The sequence below is a fragment of the Narcine bancroftii genome, chromosome 2 (assembly GCF_036971445.1).
Source record: "Narcine bancroftii isolate sNarBan1 chromosome 2, sNarBan1.hap1, whole genome shotgun sequence".
Taxonomy (NCBI): domain Eukaryota; kingdom Metazoa; phylum Chordata; class Chondrichthyes; order Torpediniformes; family Narcinidae; genus Narcine; species Narcine bancroftii.
The window spans coordinates 154,671,495-154,691,058 of NC_091470.1; the positions used below are offsets into that span (position 1 = coordinate 154,671,495).

Here is a 19,564-nt window from a genome sequence, read left to right on the forward strand (position 1 = left end):
TGAGCCCTGTGCTACCAAATTGACCTAAGTTTTTGAAGGGTGGGAGGAAACCAGAATGCCCAGAGGGATCCCACGCAGACATGGGGAGAGTGTAGAAACTCCTTACAGACAGCGCCATCTTCCATCCCCAGTCACAGGTGCTGTCATAGCGTTGTGCTCATGGCTAGGCTAACCACGCCCCTGTCTTTCTTGCTTTCTGACATCGAGTAGAATGGGTGGAAATGGCTGGGATGCCTTCTTAATCATGGAGATTTCAGGGGGTGGGGAGGTTTTTCTGGTCAAAAGTGCTGCAAATGTGAAGTTTTTTTTGGCACAAACAGTTTGAGGTCTCCATCATTAGGATGGTGCCCTCTTCTGTTTTCCCAATTTTTATATGTTGTGTGGTAGTATTTCTTGCTATTGAGCACATGCATCTAGCCCTGTGATGCAGCTTTGCCAAGCTGAGTCCTAATATTTAGGTTTGGCATATCCTTATTTACTCATTGATCCCTTGGGTCATCTAAAATGGAGTGAGGGATATGCTGCTCATGAGGCCATAGATTGTGGTGGAATAAAAGCTGATACTAGAGTCTCAAGAGGGGCAAGGTTGAGAGAAGGCATCATTGAATTAGGAAGTAAATATGCAATTTGATCCCCATTTGCAAGTCATAATTTATGTGCTTTTTGTTCTCCTTTACAATTTCATTCACAATTGTAATTCAAAACTGAATTCGGGAAGCATTCTTTCAAGCAAAGTTTAAATTGATTCTGGAACATTCTCTCCTAAAAGGTCCATAACTTCTATGAATTGAAGCTTTCAAGACAAGAGGTTATTGTTTGATTTTGGTTTTTATGAAGTTTGATTTTGGGTGAGATTCCGATTCCTTTACTACTGTGGAAACATTTGACCCATGAGAGATGATGAAGCCAGGCATATTAGATCTCTTTATTTAAATTCATGAACATTTACTCATTTAAGTATCAAGCCAGCATACACATATACACTATAACGCATTTGAAATTATTATTATTATATAATTGCATGTTTCAATTGGTTGGCAAGAAGGCACCAATCTCCAACAATTTTAAACTGGCACTACGCACAATTTTATTGGAACCTAACTTCTGATAATTTCTATTGGACTCTTATATAGGAATACAATACATATTTAGGACACTTTTCATATTTGTACACCACAGTCCAAATTACACTAGTTGCAATAGCTGCACCAGTCAGATTGCAAACCAAAGCTGATGTTTTAATGCACCACGGGTAAAGTATTGGTAGCAGGGACAGCAGTTCATGTCAGACACACAAATATGTAAATCAAATAATTAATTTCCTGATGTAATTTTAAAAAAACTGCACAAAATGGGAGAAACTAAATATACTCCTATGGTTGAGGAAAACTAGAACATAATTATTCCATCTTATCTGCCTTGTATGCTTTCTGAAAAAAGCCTTCAATGCACCCTAGTATTTTTCACATGTGAAACCTTCTGATGAAGTCGGTAAATCTGTCCTGTTCCCATTCCTCTCCCTCCCCATCACAACAGTTCTGCAAAATCTGTATTTGATTCTGCATTAGTTGGGGAGATAATTAAGGTTGGTGCAATCTGAATCTTTCTTTAAGGGACCCAGTTTGTTTCATATGGACTCCTTACTTGGGAACTGGTGGATTTTGCCTTGAATCAGCTCGCACCTCCCTTCACATATTACCAAAGTCACAGAGTTGACTATTTCATTAGGCCTCATAGATTCTGGCCCAGTGCAGAAACACTAGCCACAGCAAAATTACTACTGTTTAATACTAAAAAGTGTAATTTTTCATTACATGATCCTGATACAGTAAAGTCCCTTCCACATCCCGCCCAACTGCTCATGAGCTGGTTTAAAAAAATTAAAGCCCTGTTGTCTTAAAATGGGGATTTTGCTAACAATGTATTCAAATCATATGAGCTAATACTCTCTCAACCCAGGTTTGAGCAAACCTTGGAATCTTGAAAATAAAAAATAATTTTTTTTAAAAAAAATAATCTCACTTACTCTTCCTCAAATCATTCATGAATTAATCCCAATCACTATCCTTCCCAAATCTAACCCCTGTTCTCCCTTACAGGAATTACAATTCAATTCCATGCTTTAATCATCTCATCACACAAAATTGAGGCCTTGAACCAATAAAATTATTTGCTTTGCTTTGTGCCAAACTATGCTCCACTTCAAGACCAACTGACACTTGCCAATCCTATCTCCAGCACCTCTCTTTTCTGAGTTTCACTTTGGACATATCTTACATTTTGCTTTCCATTTATCCTGCTTCTGATCACCATTCACTGTTCAAAACTCTGATCTGGTTCAGAGTTCTTCTTATTGGAGACTGAAATTTGTGGGCCGATCAGAGTTCGAAATTTATTATGTGGAGAGGATTGTGATTAATAAGACTGGATGCATTATTTCCAATTTAAAAAAAGTTCACAGTGTAATAAACTGCTGGAGGTTTTTTGCAAATCAGAAGCAGAGAAGAGCAGGATTAAGGAATTGATCTGGTCTGGCAAATTAGCAAGTGCAACTCCTACAACATAGGCTGGACAGTGTGCAATGAACTGGAATTCACTGTCTATGTATTATTGTGATGGCTGGCTCCTCTCTTGGCTCCACCCTCACCTACCCCAATAATAACCCTGGTTTTCGCACCTTACCTCAGATTCACCTGAGGACTATTGTGTCCACCAGCTATTGATTGTAAGCTATTAAGAGCGTGTTTGTACTCCTCACTTGGCTCTGAGTGCAATCAGTCGTGTTACACAGTGTTATTGTGGTCTTGGCAATCTTTATGCCTCCTCAGTCCCAATTTGCAATAGTTAACATGGACAACGCCATCACAGGCATTGAACTATAGAATGCCTGCAACCAAAATAAAAGGGAGGACATGGACTTGTGAATTCACTTGACTTCTTAATTTTGTGTACTTGACTGGGATAATTTCAAACCATTCAATATCGAGGGTTTAAAAAAAGCATCGGGCAAAATTATGAAGAGATAAATGCTCCTTACTCTTCATCACATCATTCTCACTACCTTGAAACTCTACCATTTCCCTCTATTCTGCCAAACTGGGGAATCCTTCAGTTTTGTCTTCCTCGGTCTATAAAATCCAAATGCTGGGCCCGTTTATGAAGGTTTCCCCCCCAACCTGATCTTGCCAGCTTGACCTCAAATGAGGCAGAAGAAAATGTATGATGGAAGCAATAATATCTGATCTTGTACCAGCTGTTTTCTTTTAAATTGACATTAACGTAGAGACCAACTCATCACCTTGCTTTTCCTTGTTAAAAATATTAGGTGCTTTGAATAAAAATGAGTAAGTGATCGAACAGTATTTTAATCTTATAACATTGGTCTTGTTCATATTTGTTCTGGAAATAATCACCCAGTCTCTTTCCTATCTCGTATCAAGGTCATTTCAGGCACAGTTGATGCTGCCCAGCAAGGCTACTCTTGATTCCAGGATCATTACTACTGTTTCCAGGCCCCCAAGGGTGATCCCTGTTTTCCCAGGCTAGCGATGCAGATCCTCGGTCAGCAACATTTATCTCCAGGCTGATTGCAGACTGAATTCCATTGATCACAAGCCAGCAATGCATCTTTCATGTGATATGAAATGAATCACATGCAAAAGAAAGTGAATCAGAGCTGTCTCTAGAACTGTGTGAGCTGTCTGGGTTACAGAGGTACAGCAATATGATTTTTGAAATTACAGCTTAGCATGAAAGTAAGAAAAATACATGTAGTCATTATCATTCGCTGTTGACCTCGTATAAATGTATATATGGAATAACACCATTTGTTATCAAAATTATTGCAATTTTGGATTACATTGAGGGAGGTAACTATTTAATGCAGCATATTTCAGAAATCATTTATCACTTATCAATCGGAACACTCCATTTCCTGAGACTTACAACTTGAATTGGAGAAAATGAATACTTTGAAAGAGAATTCATTTTGAAAAAAAAAGAAAACTGTTGAGTAAAAATGAAAGACTCAGATATAGAGATGAAATGCAAAACATGGAGAATGATATACTGAGGATGAGATTACAGATAAGCCAAAGATTGACACTGAAGTGGGGAGAGCCAACAGCAGTAATTCAAGATAGAGACAGACTCACTGAAAAATAGGTATGTTGAAGGACCGGAGACAGAGTGAGGGGGATAGGGATAGAGAGTTATATGTACTCTGACAATAAATCTGAACTTTGAACAGGCTGAAAGGCAAAACGAGGGATTAGGGATAAAGAATTTGCCACGATAAGCGGTTGAAAATCGTGGAGTCAACATAGCACTAACAAAGCAAGTATAAAGGCCCTGAGAATTGAAGGAAGAGGAATAAAATTCAATTAAAGCATTGAAGAAATAAGCAAAGTTAAGAAATGGGCCTGGAAATATGAACACTGCAAGGAATGAGGAAAAGGAGCAGAGACAAATTGTAAAATTAAAAATGGTGGGGGAGACAAACTGATGAACATTAGCAGGATGGGGAGACCACGTCGACAGATTTTTTTTTAACCACAAAAGCAAAATATTGCAGATGTGAGAATGTTGGAATAAAAACAAAAATTGCTGGAGACACGTAGTTGGTGAGCAGCATTGGTGCTGAGTACTTCCAGCATTTTCTGTTAAGTTGCTAGGTTATTCAGCTGATCAACCTAGAGAGTAATGGTGCTGAGTTGGATTTTGGTTCTTGCAGCTTTTGAATTATGATGATCATTCCTTCATTTCAAGTAAACTCAGAACCAACAATTTTGAAAGGAGCAGCACCTACCCTTGTGCATCAGTGCTCCAAAATTTCATGCCTTCCTCTGCTAACATCAATTTTTGTCCTACTTTCGACAGGGAATGTAATATTCCCATTTTACCAACTATATCGAAGCTGGTTGATCAGGTCTGGAGTGATACATGTGTCAGATAAATGAAAGGTTCCTGGTAAGGATGTTTCAGGTTGTGTTTCCATACAATCTGCTGCACAGGTGGGAGAAATTTATGTTAGTACCATTGATATGTTTAATTAAGCGCTGTATTATTGAAGGATATTGAAAAAAGGCAACTGATTTCCTCATATAGGCCCTTCACTGTTCAGCTTCTGGATCCAGCCAGTAGCATTATTTTCTTCATTTCCAGTATTTCTTCTCAAGATCTATGAAAATGAATCAAGAGGCAGAAAATAGTTTTAATTAGTAGAAATAAAATTTGATGAGTATTTGGTATAATTATCAAAGGTCGTTATAGAACATCCCTCATATTATCCCCAAACCCTCATTTCATCTGGAGCAATAAGCTGTACAAGTATTTTGGCCTCCTTTTACCACTGACATTGCTCCAAAGTAACAGGCCATTTCGGCCCAGGAGCACCCAATTAACCTACAACCCCCAGTACATTTTGAAGGGTGGGAGGAAACTGGAGCCCCCAGAGAAAACCCACACAGACTCGGGGAGAACAAACAAACTCCTTACAGACGGCACGGGATTCGAACTTCAGACCTGAGGTGATGTGACAGCGTTGCACTAACCGCTATTCTAACCATGCTACCATTGTCTTGTCTCACTCTCCACCATAAAGAACAAAATATCATCAGGAACCAAAAAATATTGCTGGAGGAACTCAGCAAATTCAGCAGCATCTGTGGGTGTAAATGAATTGTTGATATTTCGAGTGGAGTCCCTACATCTGGAATGAGAGTGAAGAGGGAAGAGAGATGGAATAAAGAGGAGAGGGGGAAGTGTGAGAGGTGGACCAAGGGTGACGGGCAGATACAGCTAGGTGGGGTAAGGGATTCAGTGGGTGAAATGTATGGGTAGTAGGTGTATCCACCTACTTCCCACACTCTTCAGCCACCATATCTTCTCCCTTCATTTTTCCTGAAATGGTGCCACACAGGAGGCTGCAGATGGTGGAATCTGAAGCTAAACACAATCTCGATGAAGGGCTTCTACCTGAAATAACCACCAGCACTTTTCTCCCACTGTGTTCGAGCAGCAGGTTGTGTTTAGTTTCTCCTAATGGAGCCCATTATTGCCTTCTGTATTTATTTCATTGCCTTTGTAATCCTGCTTATCACACCTTCCTTCCTTCCCCCAACCTGATTGTTCCAGCCCTATTTTTTCCCTTTGTCCACTTTCATCAATTTCCTGTTTCTTAACTTCACCCCCACCATTTGGTTTTATCCTCCCCATTCTCCTCTTTATACTGGCTGCAATATACCATCCATGTCCTCGTGCAGGGTCTCAACCAGAAATCTCTCCCCACCCACCCTACCAACTGATGCTGCTTGACTGGAAAGTTCCGTCAGCAGCTGCAGTCTCTTGCACCACCAAAATGTTATCGTGAGTTGAATTTAGCTTTACTTTCATCCAACCAAAAAGCATATCTCTGAGGGGAGTCAGTTGTTTTCAGTGAGGGCCCTGATTTGTTGAAGAGAACCTGTGAAGTGAGACCACAATCTGTTAAAAGAAGAATGGGAACTGGGGCCCCAGTGTGCTGAAGGAAACATGGAAATCAGACCTTCTGTGTTAAAGGGAGTGCGAAAACCACCACCCAGAGAGTTTAATTGTGAATCATTGGGACTTCCAAGCATTCAAAAAGTGGATTACAGTAAAAGTCCAAAATTCTGGCTGTGGCTTTTGTGTGCGTGCATAAGGACCACAGATGTGGCAAGTGACCACATTTATAACACAAGTAATCTTATCGCAAAGAAATTCATTTATATGCTGTGCTTTTCTTTTACAATGTTTATTTTTAAACATAATTTCAAGGATTATATGCTCTTTTTTGGTCATGAAAAATGTTATGTTTACATTTTTATCAAGTGTTGACTTTATTTTACTTTAAAACTGCTCGTTTTGATAAATTAAGCACGTTGTATTTGCTAATGAATTAACTGTCAAATTTTTATTCCTTCTTCAATATGAATTTTAAAAGTATTGCCCGAGAATCCGGAAAATCCAAAAATCTGGACCAACCCAATCCCCAAGCAGTCCAAATTTTAGGTCTTTGGCTGTATATGAGTTTCAATGTACCCAATCATAATTTTTCAACCATCCACAGTAATGTAATGAAAATTATCCATTGGAAAATTGCAAGAATAGTGTTGTCCTAAATTATAAGAAGGCAGGAATATGTGGAAAAAAACAGTTAATGATAAACTGAAATGTTAACTCTGTCTTTCCATAGGCCCTGTCTGATTTGCTGAGTATTTCCAGCATTTTCTGTTTTTTATTTCAGACATGGGTATGGGCTGTAGGAAAACCTCATAATTTCTAAGGTACGGACATGTTCAGCACAACATTGTGGGCCGAAGGGCCTGTATTGTGCTGTAGATTTTTCTATGTTTCTATTTACGTCTGCAGTTTATTTTGATTTTCGAAGCCAAATAGATTCCAGTTCCACAACTGTGGGTAATCTTGGATATCGCACACAATCTCAACCCTGTAAACCCTGCTGCAAAATCTCGGTTCCTTACTATGGAGAAACACAGAATTTGATCCCATCACTATGCAGAGGGCTGCTCTCATATTTAAATCACAGCCATGGGTCTCTATCCTGTGGAGTAATTACTGATGGATGCCTGAGTGGGGAAATAAAATCGACATCTATCTAACTCGATGGGCTAAATAAGTATTTCTACTCCTATGATTTGTGGTTATGGTCTAATCATATTGGCAGTATAATTGGTGTAGCATTTAGCGAAACACTGTTACATTGCCAGTGATTGGGACTGAGGTTCGAATCCACGCTCTCTTTAAGAAATATGTACATTCTCCCGGTGTCTGCATGGATTTCCTCTGGGGGCTCTGGTTTCCTCCCACCCTTCAAAACGTACTAGGGTGGTAGGGCAATTGGGCGACACAGACCCATGGGCCAAAGGGGCCTGTTACTGTGCTGTATGTCTAAATTTAAAATGTAAATATAAAAAATTTAAATTTAACATTTAATTTAAAGAAATTATGAGGGCAATAGCAAACACAAATCCACATCAAGTGGGGCAATCCTAACGATGGTTTGTCTCTTCACCCTTTTGCGGAATTCACAGATACAAATTTAACATGGTTCATTATTCCACAACGGCAGTTGGATTGCTGATTTGGATTGACATGAAAGAACAAGAATATTTGGAAGTTGGAAGAATATTAATGAAACACCAGAAGTTTTGAGAGACACAAAGTACCTCTATCTAAGTTCTTTGGAGGAATCTCCCTGAGCAGCTCCACCTTCTCTCTGGACAATGCAAACTTCTCCTTTAGTATGTTATTCTTGCAGTCTGAAAAATGAGAATTGCATTATTCCCACTCGGAAACAAGCACAAGCATGCAACCCAGCTGCTTTTTCACCCTCAGTCACCATTTCTTTCTTTACCCATCTTCCACTTTCATATACTTTCTTCAATGAGTTCTCACCTTCTTTAAACTGGCGAACTTACTGCACTTACCATTATCCAGCAATACTTACATCACACTCAATAATGTTCACAGTGACCTTCATTGTTCAAAATTACTATAGAACAATCTCCAGGCGAGAGACAGCTATCCAGCCAAAGTGAGGAGGGGTCTCCATCAAAACCAACAGGAGGTCATGAGATAAATACTGGTTCTGGCATCACATGAAGCAGCTGGCCAGCATCTCAGCAATAGCAGCACTTGTCCGAGCCTATCCAACACTAGCCCTTACAGGCAGCCACTACACATTGCTTCAGTAATTCACTGTACCCTAAGCGATATGAAAATGAGATCACTTTAACTATTTAATTGCGTGGGGGCACCAGCAGAAGGCAAAGATCTCAACTTGGTTTCTGGCAAAGCATTTTGCACTAACAGGGAGGGTGAGAGGTTGTGCTAGGTTCCCATAAAAGCAGTCCTGTCAGTAATGCATCTCTTTATATATGTAAAGTAATGCTTATCTTTATATGACTAAAGATACCATCAGACTCCTCAACAACAAATTCAGAGACTCACTTAAGGACTCTCATGTGCATTTTATTGATTTTATTTTTTTATTCTCTCTGTATTGCACTGTCAGTTTGTTTACATTTGTTATCTGTTTGCAGTACTTTGCTTGTTTACATGCTGACACCGTGTACAGTTTACTTTTTGTGCTACCAATAAGTCATAATTCTTGCATGCCTGCAGGAAAAGGGAATCTCGGGGTTCTATGTGATGTCATGTATGTACATTGACAATAAATCTGAAATCTGAAAATAGCCTAATAACTCATTTTAGCACCGATACAATGTTCCTGGTGATATTTTGAATACTAAGCAATGTGCTAGCAGAAAGTCAATATCCCACATGCACAAGAACATCATGGTTACTCAGTGTCAGATGCAGATCAGCTGATAGCACAGTTAGAAGGTTCCAGGTTCACTGCCAAACCCCTACCCCACCGCCCCACCCCACCTCAATCCTCCCACTCTCCCCACTGGAGAGCTCAACGCAAAATGGAGTCTTCATTCTAATTTAGGGTTAATGCTATTCCATTGATGTTGATACCCTTCTAATTAGATTAACCTGAAGAGCTCCATGTTCTCTCAAATGGACTTAGTCTGATGCAGCACCACCTGTCAGGTACATTGAGCCATTCGTACGCAAAATGTTCCACAGGCAGTGAAGACTTGAGGTAGAAATTCAACACAGTTCTTCATCTTAATCATTGTTTAGTGCTGATAAAATAGTCTTTGGATGTTGGGCAAGAATAAGCTGGTAATACTTATCTTCCTGCAGTCAAATGTCACTTAAACTAACTCAGTTAACTGGAAGGAAGCATTTCTTTTTCTGAATCATTACGAGAGCTGAAAGTATTTCATCTTAACAACAAATTCCCTCTCCTTATCCCACATAGAACATAAATGTTTATAACAACCTCCAGCTATACACTTAAGTTTTGGCATACACATGAAGGATGAAGTAACAATGTCCATGGAACCTAATTTTTGGTTACTTCTGTGGCTTTGGGAGAGGAGAAAAATTCCAGTGACGATGTACATGAAACATATTTCTGATTCAAACTTGCACACTGGTCGACAGTGCACAAAATAAATCTGATATGATTCATTTGCTTTCAGGGCCATCTAGAGCCAGTGACTTATCACTTATCTTACTGTCCAGGAGAAGGACGAATAAATTGGAACACTTGTCAACAATAAATAACCATCAGTGTGGTGATTTAATCATGATTGGGGTTTGGATGAAAGATCTTTTTTCAATTGTATGTTCTTTTTTTCTCTGCCTTTCTCATGGGATTACAGGGCTGTGGGGAATTAAGGAAGGTCATTGTTGTTCTGAATCTTGAAGGTGATGACACCATGACTAACTGGAGCCTAACTGATGTGCCAGCTTGTCTTTCCTCTCTACTGAGTCTAGGTTTTCATGACTGCAAGAAGCAAGAGGTTGTGAATGATGGATGTGGAGCAGAAACACTGACTGTGCACCATTCAATCAGCCAGCCTTACCAATACTGCACATATCAGGCTTTATTTCTTCATTTTTCTTAGGTCTGAGGTCAGTCGTGTCGATCACAAAATCGTTGAGGTTAACTTCTGTTCTGTTAATTGGAGGAGAGCACAAATTGAGACTGTCCTATTGATAGTTTGGCAAATTTAATTTCAATAGCCACATAGTTGCCAATAAAATAGATTATAAGATATATTTCAAGTAATTATGAATTAATGTCAGCTCTATCTTTAACAGCCAACTGTTTTGTCATTTAGCCACACCAATCGGTCGATTGATTTAATGAGCAAAACATTTTGGGTTGTAAAGGGCCAATTGGCATCACTTCTGAGCCCATCATCTTCAGATGAAACAAACAATATAATGAGTTCATCAAGGATCTTTGAAAGAAATATTTTCCAATGACCTCAGTGATAATGGCAAAATACTAAGCAGAATAATGCGATAATGTTCTGAACTCTGTTTGGTGAAGGAGCATGGATCTCAATTAATCTTAATTCCTTCCATGTTGTTTATGCTATAATTCTTCTTAAATAATTAACCAAAGAATGAAAATGGTAATGAATGATAATAATGTCTGGTGCATATTACAATGGCAAACATCACTGAATTCTCGAGACACGCAAGAGACTGCAGATGCTGGTACCTGAAGCAACACACAATCTACTGGAGGAACTCTGAGAATGGGGCCCTTCAGAATTGCTTTCTCCCACTAATGCTGTTCAAATCACTGAATTCCTGCAATAGATTGTGCATAACTGCAGATACCAGTTTTTATTGTCTTTTGTGTGTGTCCAGTTTACTATTCCACTGGGAACTCTCTTCAAGGCACACCAACTCTGAAGAAGATTTCTTCTCCCTTGTCCTGATTCCAGCTCATAACCTTAACTATGTCCTTCTACTACTGCCTGATACTTTGAGTTCCTTAGGTATCTGAGGAACTCAAAGTATCAGTGTATTAGGAAGGGTTGTGGCTGTCATGTGACAGCACTGCCCCCTATCTAGTCAGAGGACACACCAGCAGCCAATCAAGGTTTGGTTCTGCCCCACCCATTAGTACACATCTTGCTGTTGGTTCCATATAAATTACCTGGACTCCACTCTCCAGCCTGCCTGTACTTGGCCTTGGGCCATTGGCTGTTGTAATTCGATTAACCCTCCTGCCACTGAGCTATTGGCCCCCCAGTAAATGATGTGGGCTTGTCCCTCCAGCACTATAAAGATGCCATGTGCTCTTTGTTCTCTCTTTTTGCCAGCTTGGGACCACCCTGCTTCACTCCAGGCCTGGAAATGTGGAAGGGTGCAGGGGAAACTGTTGGTAAGATGTGCACCGTTAAAAGGGTTGGGAGCATTTAATTAGTGTCCCTTGTAGCATAGAGCCATTCCTGCACTGAGACAAAGGGTGGTGGGGCATCTTAGTGATTTTTCCCTGATCATTGTATGTACCAGTTCATTGTGTTTGTGTGTGTGTGTATACTCTGTATCAGTTGTCATTTTCCCACACTTTCCTTCTGTAAATAAAATCCTTCCCTACATCAAAACTGTGTTCAGAGTCCTTGCCTTTGAGACCTACCAAACCTGTTTCCTTATTCACAACAATCAGGCAGTATTATTAATGCTTGAAAATATCAACAGAAGGATATTCACTCATTTAAAAATGTATCTTAATTAAAATTACTAATGTTATACATTTTAATGGGAAACCTCGGGTCTGTTTCCAATTTGGTTTTTCAGGTGTACTGTGACAGCACCGTGCTTCCCTGTGATCACTGTCATCCTGCTGAAGCACTGCTCCCTCACCCATGGGGTCATCAACATGGCGGACGTCCATAATGAACTCACCCAGGAATGGCCAGGGTGACGATGTCCGAGAATCAATAGTGGGAGCAGGTGTTTACCGTATTTGATGGAATATAGGACCCACTGGCGTATAAGACCCCCATTTTAATGGGAAATTTTAGGAATAATTTGTTATAGTGTATTTACACTAAAACTTGGACAGAACTAGGGCAATGGTTAAAAATTGTTTTAATAATAATGCTGCTGTAATTAACAAGAGAAAACCTTTTATAAGAGAAAATGGAAACAAGTAAAGATCATAAGCAAAGAAACAATAAATGGTTTGGGAAACATCACTTTAATAATCTTCAAAGCCTGAGCATTCATCTGCACCATCACTGTTAGGGCTCAAAAGTCCATCATCACTGCTACTGGTATCACTGTCTTCAAATAATGCACCATCTTCAGTGCCATCAGGGGCATTACTAATTCCACACTTCTTAAAAGCTTTAACAATAATTCCAGCTCTTACATTGTCCCAAGATGTCATCACCCACACACACACCTGTGCAATGGTGGGATGTTTCACTCTTCCTGCCATTGTTAGTTCACAGTCATTTTCTCCCATCCATTTGTTCCCGTGCTCCCACATGTGTATTTTTAAATACACACATCTAAAGACTGCAAATAGCTCGTCAGACCGCCAGGAATAACAGCCATCTGGGTATTCAATTTCTGCGCCTTTTTCTCAACGGCTTCAGTTCTGAACTGATCTCAGACTAGAAGCGAAGGTTTTTTGAAGAGTCCACTGGGTCGCCTTCACCATATTTTCTGCAACCATAAATTGATTCCAGCTTCGTCCATCCAGCCTTTTGGGCGAACATGAACAAACACACCATATGGTATTTTTTTTCTTTGGGGTGCGTGTTTCTTTTAAATATTACAAATGGGGGAAGTTTTGTGCCATTAGCACAACAGGCCAGAACGACTGTATAGTGTGTCTTTTCATGACCAGTGGTTTTTACTACGACAATTTTAGTTCCTTTAACAATCACAGTTTTGTTAGATGGTACATAGAATGTTATTGGAACTTTATCCATGTTCCCTATTTGTCTCAGTTCAAAACAAGCTATTTTTCATGCATTTATTACAAATTTATGAAATTATATTGTCTTCATAATCCACTGGCATTTTCTAAGCAATGGATGTTTTTGTAAGGTGATGGGCCCAAAGGACCCCAAAACCCCCAGCATCAATAGAAATTCACCAAGGCAAATGGTTACTTAAACAAAAGTTGTTTTTAATTATCTTTAAACATGAAAATAGGATCAAACTCTAACTTATTACTATTAACTTAACTTAACCCCCTTCTAATTCTAAGTGCACATGTATGTAATGTGTGTATAAGTTCAGAAAAGTTATATAACCTCTTTCTTTCGGTCACCACAGAGTTCCTTTTCTATTTTTCTTATCTCAAGTGAAACTTTATACAGCCAGCTATCTCCTCTTGTCTGGACCACAATGACTTTGAACAGGCTGAACTAAGAACTCACAACCCGTCTTCAAAATGGGGTTTCAAACAAGCTTTCCAATTAACACCTACTTATGAAGTCCTTCAGCAAAGCAGTTTCCATTGTCTTTACAAAGGCTCTGGGAGCCTGAACTGTCAGGCTTGAGCAGAGCTCTGGCATTTTAAATGAGATCTGTGTTGTGAAGTGTTTGTGTATAACCTACCCTTAAAAAACCTGCCACAATTTATCTCCTGTAAAACATATCTATATACAATATAAAATATAAACATAATTTATCACAGTATGCAGTGATAAATCATGCTGTTTCATGAACCGGTAACACCAACCTTCTGTTCTTGCAAAACCTTGATGTTCTTCTCCTAATCTCCTGGCCTCATGAATTATCATCTTGGTAGAAACACATTTCCCTGATACCCTTTCAGGTTTTTTTAAACTCCTCCTTAAGTGTGGCCAATGAGGGGCTGAACAATGAAGGTTATGTTTACCCTTTTTAGCAGCCTCTGACCATTTTTCTTGCTTTCTCCATGCACGTACATTTTTGCTCCAAAATCTTTAGCTGGCACTCTATTGCTGTGCTTCTTAGCATACGTTACGACTTTTAGTTTGTATGTAATAGTGTAGCTTGAGCGCTTTCCTGTCACCATCTTGTGGGAAAAAAACTTCCACTACATTTGTATTTTGGTGTCCCTAAAATGTCACATGTATAAGACCTGGGGGTTGGGGGGGGTGGGGGGAGAGGGGTTTGGAGCAGTTTTTTAAGAAAAAAGGAAGGTCTTATCCAGATGAGGAGCAGCACTTTTAAGATCTGAATCCCAATGGAACACAATAGATAATGAATGTAAGATCTGCTGCGACCAGATCATACAATCACTCTGGAAGGTTCCAGACTAGTTTCTATGCCAACGATAATTCTGCATAACTGCTGACTGATCCATTCTCTATTGCGGATAATCTTCCCTTACAAGTGGATCTAATCTTCAGAACTAATAGGAAACCTTTCCGCCTGCAGTGATTACATTGGATAACTGATTTGAACAACCTTAGTAATTGAGCTACAGTCATTTTGCAAGCTCAGAGGTTGAACTCCAAGCTCTTGTCAACTCATTCACTGGTCTACAAGAGGACGTTCCTTATGTTTAACATCCTTAATTCAAAGGTCCTCTACCAGCACCACAGCGTCATCCAACAAGACTCTGGAAAATGTGAATCACTTCTCTTACTGGCAAAGACCAGGGTGAATTTCATTGATGAAGAAATTTACCCTGGCCTTCAAAAGGCCAGCACAGCCTTCAGTCAACTGAAGACAATGATATTAGAAGGTGAAGACCTTAGGTCAGGAAAAAAAAATCATGCATGTTAACCCATACGCTTGTTGAGAGATGGACTTCTTGCAACAGGCACCTCTCACCACAGGAAAGACTCCACTAAAGGCGTCTCTACAAAATTCTTCAAATTTATTTGAAGGGAAAGGGTAACCTGAACCAGGGGTACAAGACACTAAGAGTAAAGCAGGAATCTTGAAAGGAGAAGGAAGAGAAAAACCAAGAATTGGTAAACAAAAGATACTTCCTTGGGACTTCAAAAATAAGAAGAAGGAGGAGTGGGCACACTGATCACATTGTGACATCGTCCCAGTTAATGTAGTGCATTTCCTACAAAATAACTCTTTTTAGGGAAAACTAGAAATGGGGAAAAAAACATGCAGGCTCTGCTTGCAACATATACATTGCAAAAAAGTTCGATCACAGTTTCTATATGTTACAGAGTGCAGGCCCTGAAACATAGTCCAAGAATTCAAGTCCATGCTGCATGACTTGAAATGTGGCTCAGGTAATATTGGGAATGCATCTCTTTAGGAAATGCAGCATATGCCAGCTGCTCTCAGTTGATCTAATTTGTTGTCTCAGAGCAAGTGACGGATGGATACTGTATGTTACTGTGGTGGTATACCACTGGCCTACTGCAGGAGTGTAAGGGGACAGGACAACACCTGGCCAGCTGTCAATCAGTCGGCCTGAATGGATCAAGCTCCACCCAATCGGGTATCAATCACCCTCCGGGATATAAGCCTGAGGCCTCCTGAGGCCTCACTCAGAGTTGCTGCAGCCAAAGCCAGCCTGGCTCTGTAGAAGTCTTTGTGGATTAAAGCCTGTTGTACAGTCTTTACCTTGTGTGTGTCTGATTCTGGCTAACAGCGCACCACAGTTACACTATGTTCTTCTTTGGTTTTATGAAGTCTCCTTGTTAATTATCCAGAATCTTAGGAAGAAATATTAAATCAAGGATTATGTTAATATAGAAGGGGATAATTACAATTTAGATTTTGCTCACCAAAGGCCACACCAAAGGAAGTGGAGTGAACAATAAGTTCCATGATTTAAACACGGAAGTCTGCAGACGCTGTGATTGTAATAAAAACACAGAAATGCTGGAGGAACTCAGCAGGTCTCACAGTGCCTGTAGGAGGTAAAGATTTATTACTGACATTTCGGGCCTGAACCCTTCTTCAAGGGCCTTCTTCAAGGGAACATCAGTAATAACATCATGCTGAGTTCCTCCAGCAACAATAAGTTCCATGCCTGAGATCTGTACTGTACACAGCAGTAGCTTATCGACTGGTTTTGAGCTGACATCATTTTCTCTTAATTTCCTACTAAAGTGACCTGATAATTGCACATTTAATCACAACCCTTCCAAATAATTTGTGCAGTGTAAGAAAGGCAAATAACGATTCACTACTTACGGTTGAGACATTTTCACATTGTATTGAAGACCTGAAAAATGGAAAGTACAGTTGAGAGCCCAAATTATTCATAGAGCAGGCATGTGCAGAACAGGAATCTATAGAATGTAGTCTCTATATCTTGGTACACATTCACACTTTCACACTCTCACTTTCACATACTAAGAGCTCCCACACACGAAGAGAGAGGAACTCTCTCGCAGAGCCACACGCAAAAGATCTAGCTAGCCTAAACATTTAAGATATGATCTTAAAGTAGAAAAGTAGGAAAATATTAATGAATTAACAAGAAAAAATATGACAACTACAGATATTACCTCTCTTTTTCTGTCGGCGAGTAATTAGAGCAATGATAGTTATAAAAATGACGAGCAGCAGCAGTGTTGCTAAGATGTATCCAAGTTGATGAAGAAAATGTGATGAATATTCCGAAATAAAAACACTGATTAAATTTGGAATTTCAACCACCGTAGATGCTAGAAACAAATACAAAATAAATAAGCAGACTTTTAAAATACAGTATAGTCACACATCCAATGCAGGAACATAGACACTTTCAATGCAGCCTGTGCCAAAGGAAAACACAGGCACAATACTGTTTGGGGCAACACAGCTTTATTCCCCTCACATAAATATCTAGTTGGCTGCTAACTGTGCGTACAGTGGTCCCGGAGGAGAGAGAAAGAGCACACAGTTGGGACCTCAGCTTTATACCATTGGCCCTTTGGGCCCACCTGGTGGTTGGATGTCATTAGGCCAGGAGCCGTGTCTCTAGGGCCCCTGATGGCCGATTGATGTACCGCAGTATATCATCACACCTGCTATATCTTTTTTGGGGGAATTCTGAACCTCAACTCTAAAACGTAGGAGCTAACATATAGGGCTTCACATTTTTGTTTTGGTTTAGATGAGACGTGGATTATTTGGTAAAATGGGTAGTTTTGTTAATTAAAAAGAAACTTTAAACAAATCTGATAACTTTTGATTTTTATAAATTCGGATCATATTTGTAAAGATAAATAATACTTGCATTTTCAAAGTCACCCATTTCCATTCACAATATTACTCCCTTACTCACCATAAACTGAAATGCCCAGTCACATCGTTGTGTTTCATTACAAACCACATATCAAATGCTACTGACCAATTAGTCTGTGCACAATTTTCACATTTTAAAGCCACATTCTCAATGCAATATAAATGGGTATAATGTAAAATGCCAACACAATTAGAGCAAAGCAAGAAAATTGACAGATTTTCAAACTATGTCTTTATGGGTGTCTTATAAATGAAAATCAATCAAACCCTGTTTATTCTAAATTAAAGAACTTGCATTTACGTTGCTGGTTTCACATTCAAATCAAGTTCGCATTTATAGTCAGATACATACAACCCAGAGATGCTTTTTTTTGTGGGCCAGGCAGATTTCTACTTATTGGTAGTATAACCTGCACTCAAGAATAAGATATATATACAAAAGAAAGAAATGTAAACAAGGAAAGAAATATAAACAAACTGACTATTCAGTAATAAATAATGTGCAAAGTAAGACTCCTTAAATGAGTCTCTGGTTGAGTCTGTTGTTTAGGGGTCTGATAGTGGAGGGGTAGCCACTGTTCCTGAACCTGGTGGTAAAGTCTTGTGGCACCTATACATCTTTCTTGATGGCAGCAGCGAGAACAGAGTGTGTCATGGGTGCTGTGGATCCTTGATGATTATGGGATATTTTATGCCTATATAAAATTAATAAATCATATGAAAGACAGCTCATCTGCAAGCATAGGATTTTCACAGCAGAATACTTAAGTGTTTCCTTCGATCATGTGCTAAAGTAACTGTGCTATGGCTACAATCCAGAACCCTGTGTCTCAGAGGTTGGAGTTGTATTACGGAACCAAATCTGACATCAGTGGATGGCGTGGTTAGCATAGTTGGTGGCACGGTTAGCCTAGTGGTCAGTACTTCTCTTCTGGCTATCCATCACATTGGATGATGATGAATCCTTTCCTTCAGTTTGTGGGGCTTGATAGCCCACTCCTCAGAAAGGAACCATGGGAACGTGAATGGATTTAGGTGAGTTGGGGTTCCACAGGTCCAGACCCACCCTCTTGACATCCCCTCTTGGATCTAGCACCATGGTGAGGTCCAAGACAGTTGGGGAAGTTCTATTGCAGACCAAGCTTCAATGCAAGGGATGCCCTTTCTGCACTTCTCAGCTAGATGGCTGTTGACCCTACAAGAGGGTGGAGAGGGTATTTACCCTACAAGGGGGTTCATCCGCCCTTTGACAGGTTTTGTTTTTCATCCTGCAGGATGTCTGGGCACCCCCTGCATCATGCAAGCCTAGTGGGAGCCAGTTTAGTTGCTGACCACCTGACCATGCAACAGGTAGTACTGGTTTACATGGTACCAGTAGCACTCAGATGAGTGACCAGCGCAACGCTATTACAGTAGTTCGAGTCCGATGCTGTCTGTAAGGAGTCTGTTCATTCTTCATGTGTCTGTGTGGGTTTCCTCCCAGTGATCTGGATTCCTCTCACCCTTCAATACATATGGGAGGGGGTTGGTTGTAGGTTAATTGGGTGTTTTTAGGCAGCATTAATTCATAGGGCAGAAGTGCCTGTTTCCTTGTGCTTTTTTAGATATTTTATTTACAATTTTTAAACCACAAATACAATTATTAATAAATAATAATGAATAATATTAATAAAATACATGCGGTATATATATCCCTAATTCCTCCCTCCCCACTTTCCTCCCCCTTCCCCTACTGCCCCTAACCCCTAATGACAAAGAAAGAAAAGGAGATTGTCAAAAATACATAGACAACTTCAAATCAACAACTGTGGAGTTGAAAATCACTATTGGGATGAATTATTGAGAGTTCTAAATCTTCAAACCAACTTATGTAAATATGGACTCCATAGTTTCAAAATGAAATGAAATTTATTACATAAACTGTTATTTTTTCAAATGGAATACAAGATCATTACATGATCATATGTCATCTTTGCATTCCTAAATC

General features: G+C 39.6%; 1 protein-coding gene across 2 annotated transcripts in view; it reads right to left on the reverse strand.

Annotated features, from left to right (window-relative positions):
- Window positions 1–901: 901 nt before the first annotated feature.
- Window positions 902–19,564, reverse strand: part of LOC138754422 (matrix remodeling-associated protein 8-like) — a 50,215-nt gene continuing 31,552 nt past the window's right edge. For both annotated transcript variants that reach the window (XM_069918671.1, XM_069918672.1), the window contains exons 6-10: window positions 16,857–17,015; window positions 16,540–16,570; window positions 10,485–10,576; window positions 8,208–8,300; window positions 902–5,179 (exon numbers count right to left, since the gene is read on the reverse strand). In XM_069918671.1, coding sequence (XP_069774772.1) covers window positions 5,154–5,179; window positions 8,208–8,300; window positions 10,485–10,576; window positions 16,540–16,570; window positions 16,857–17,015 — 401 coding nt within the window. In that variant the 3' untranslated portion in view covers window positions 902–5,153. The remainder of the gene's footprint in view (window positions 5,180–8,207; window positions 8,301–10,484; window positions 10,577–16,539; window positions 16,571–16,856; window positions 17,016–19,564) is intronic.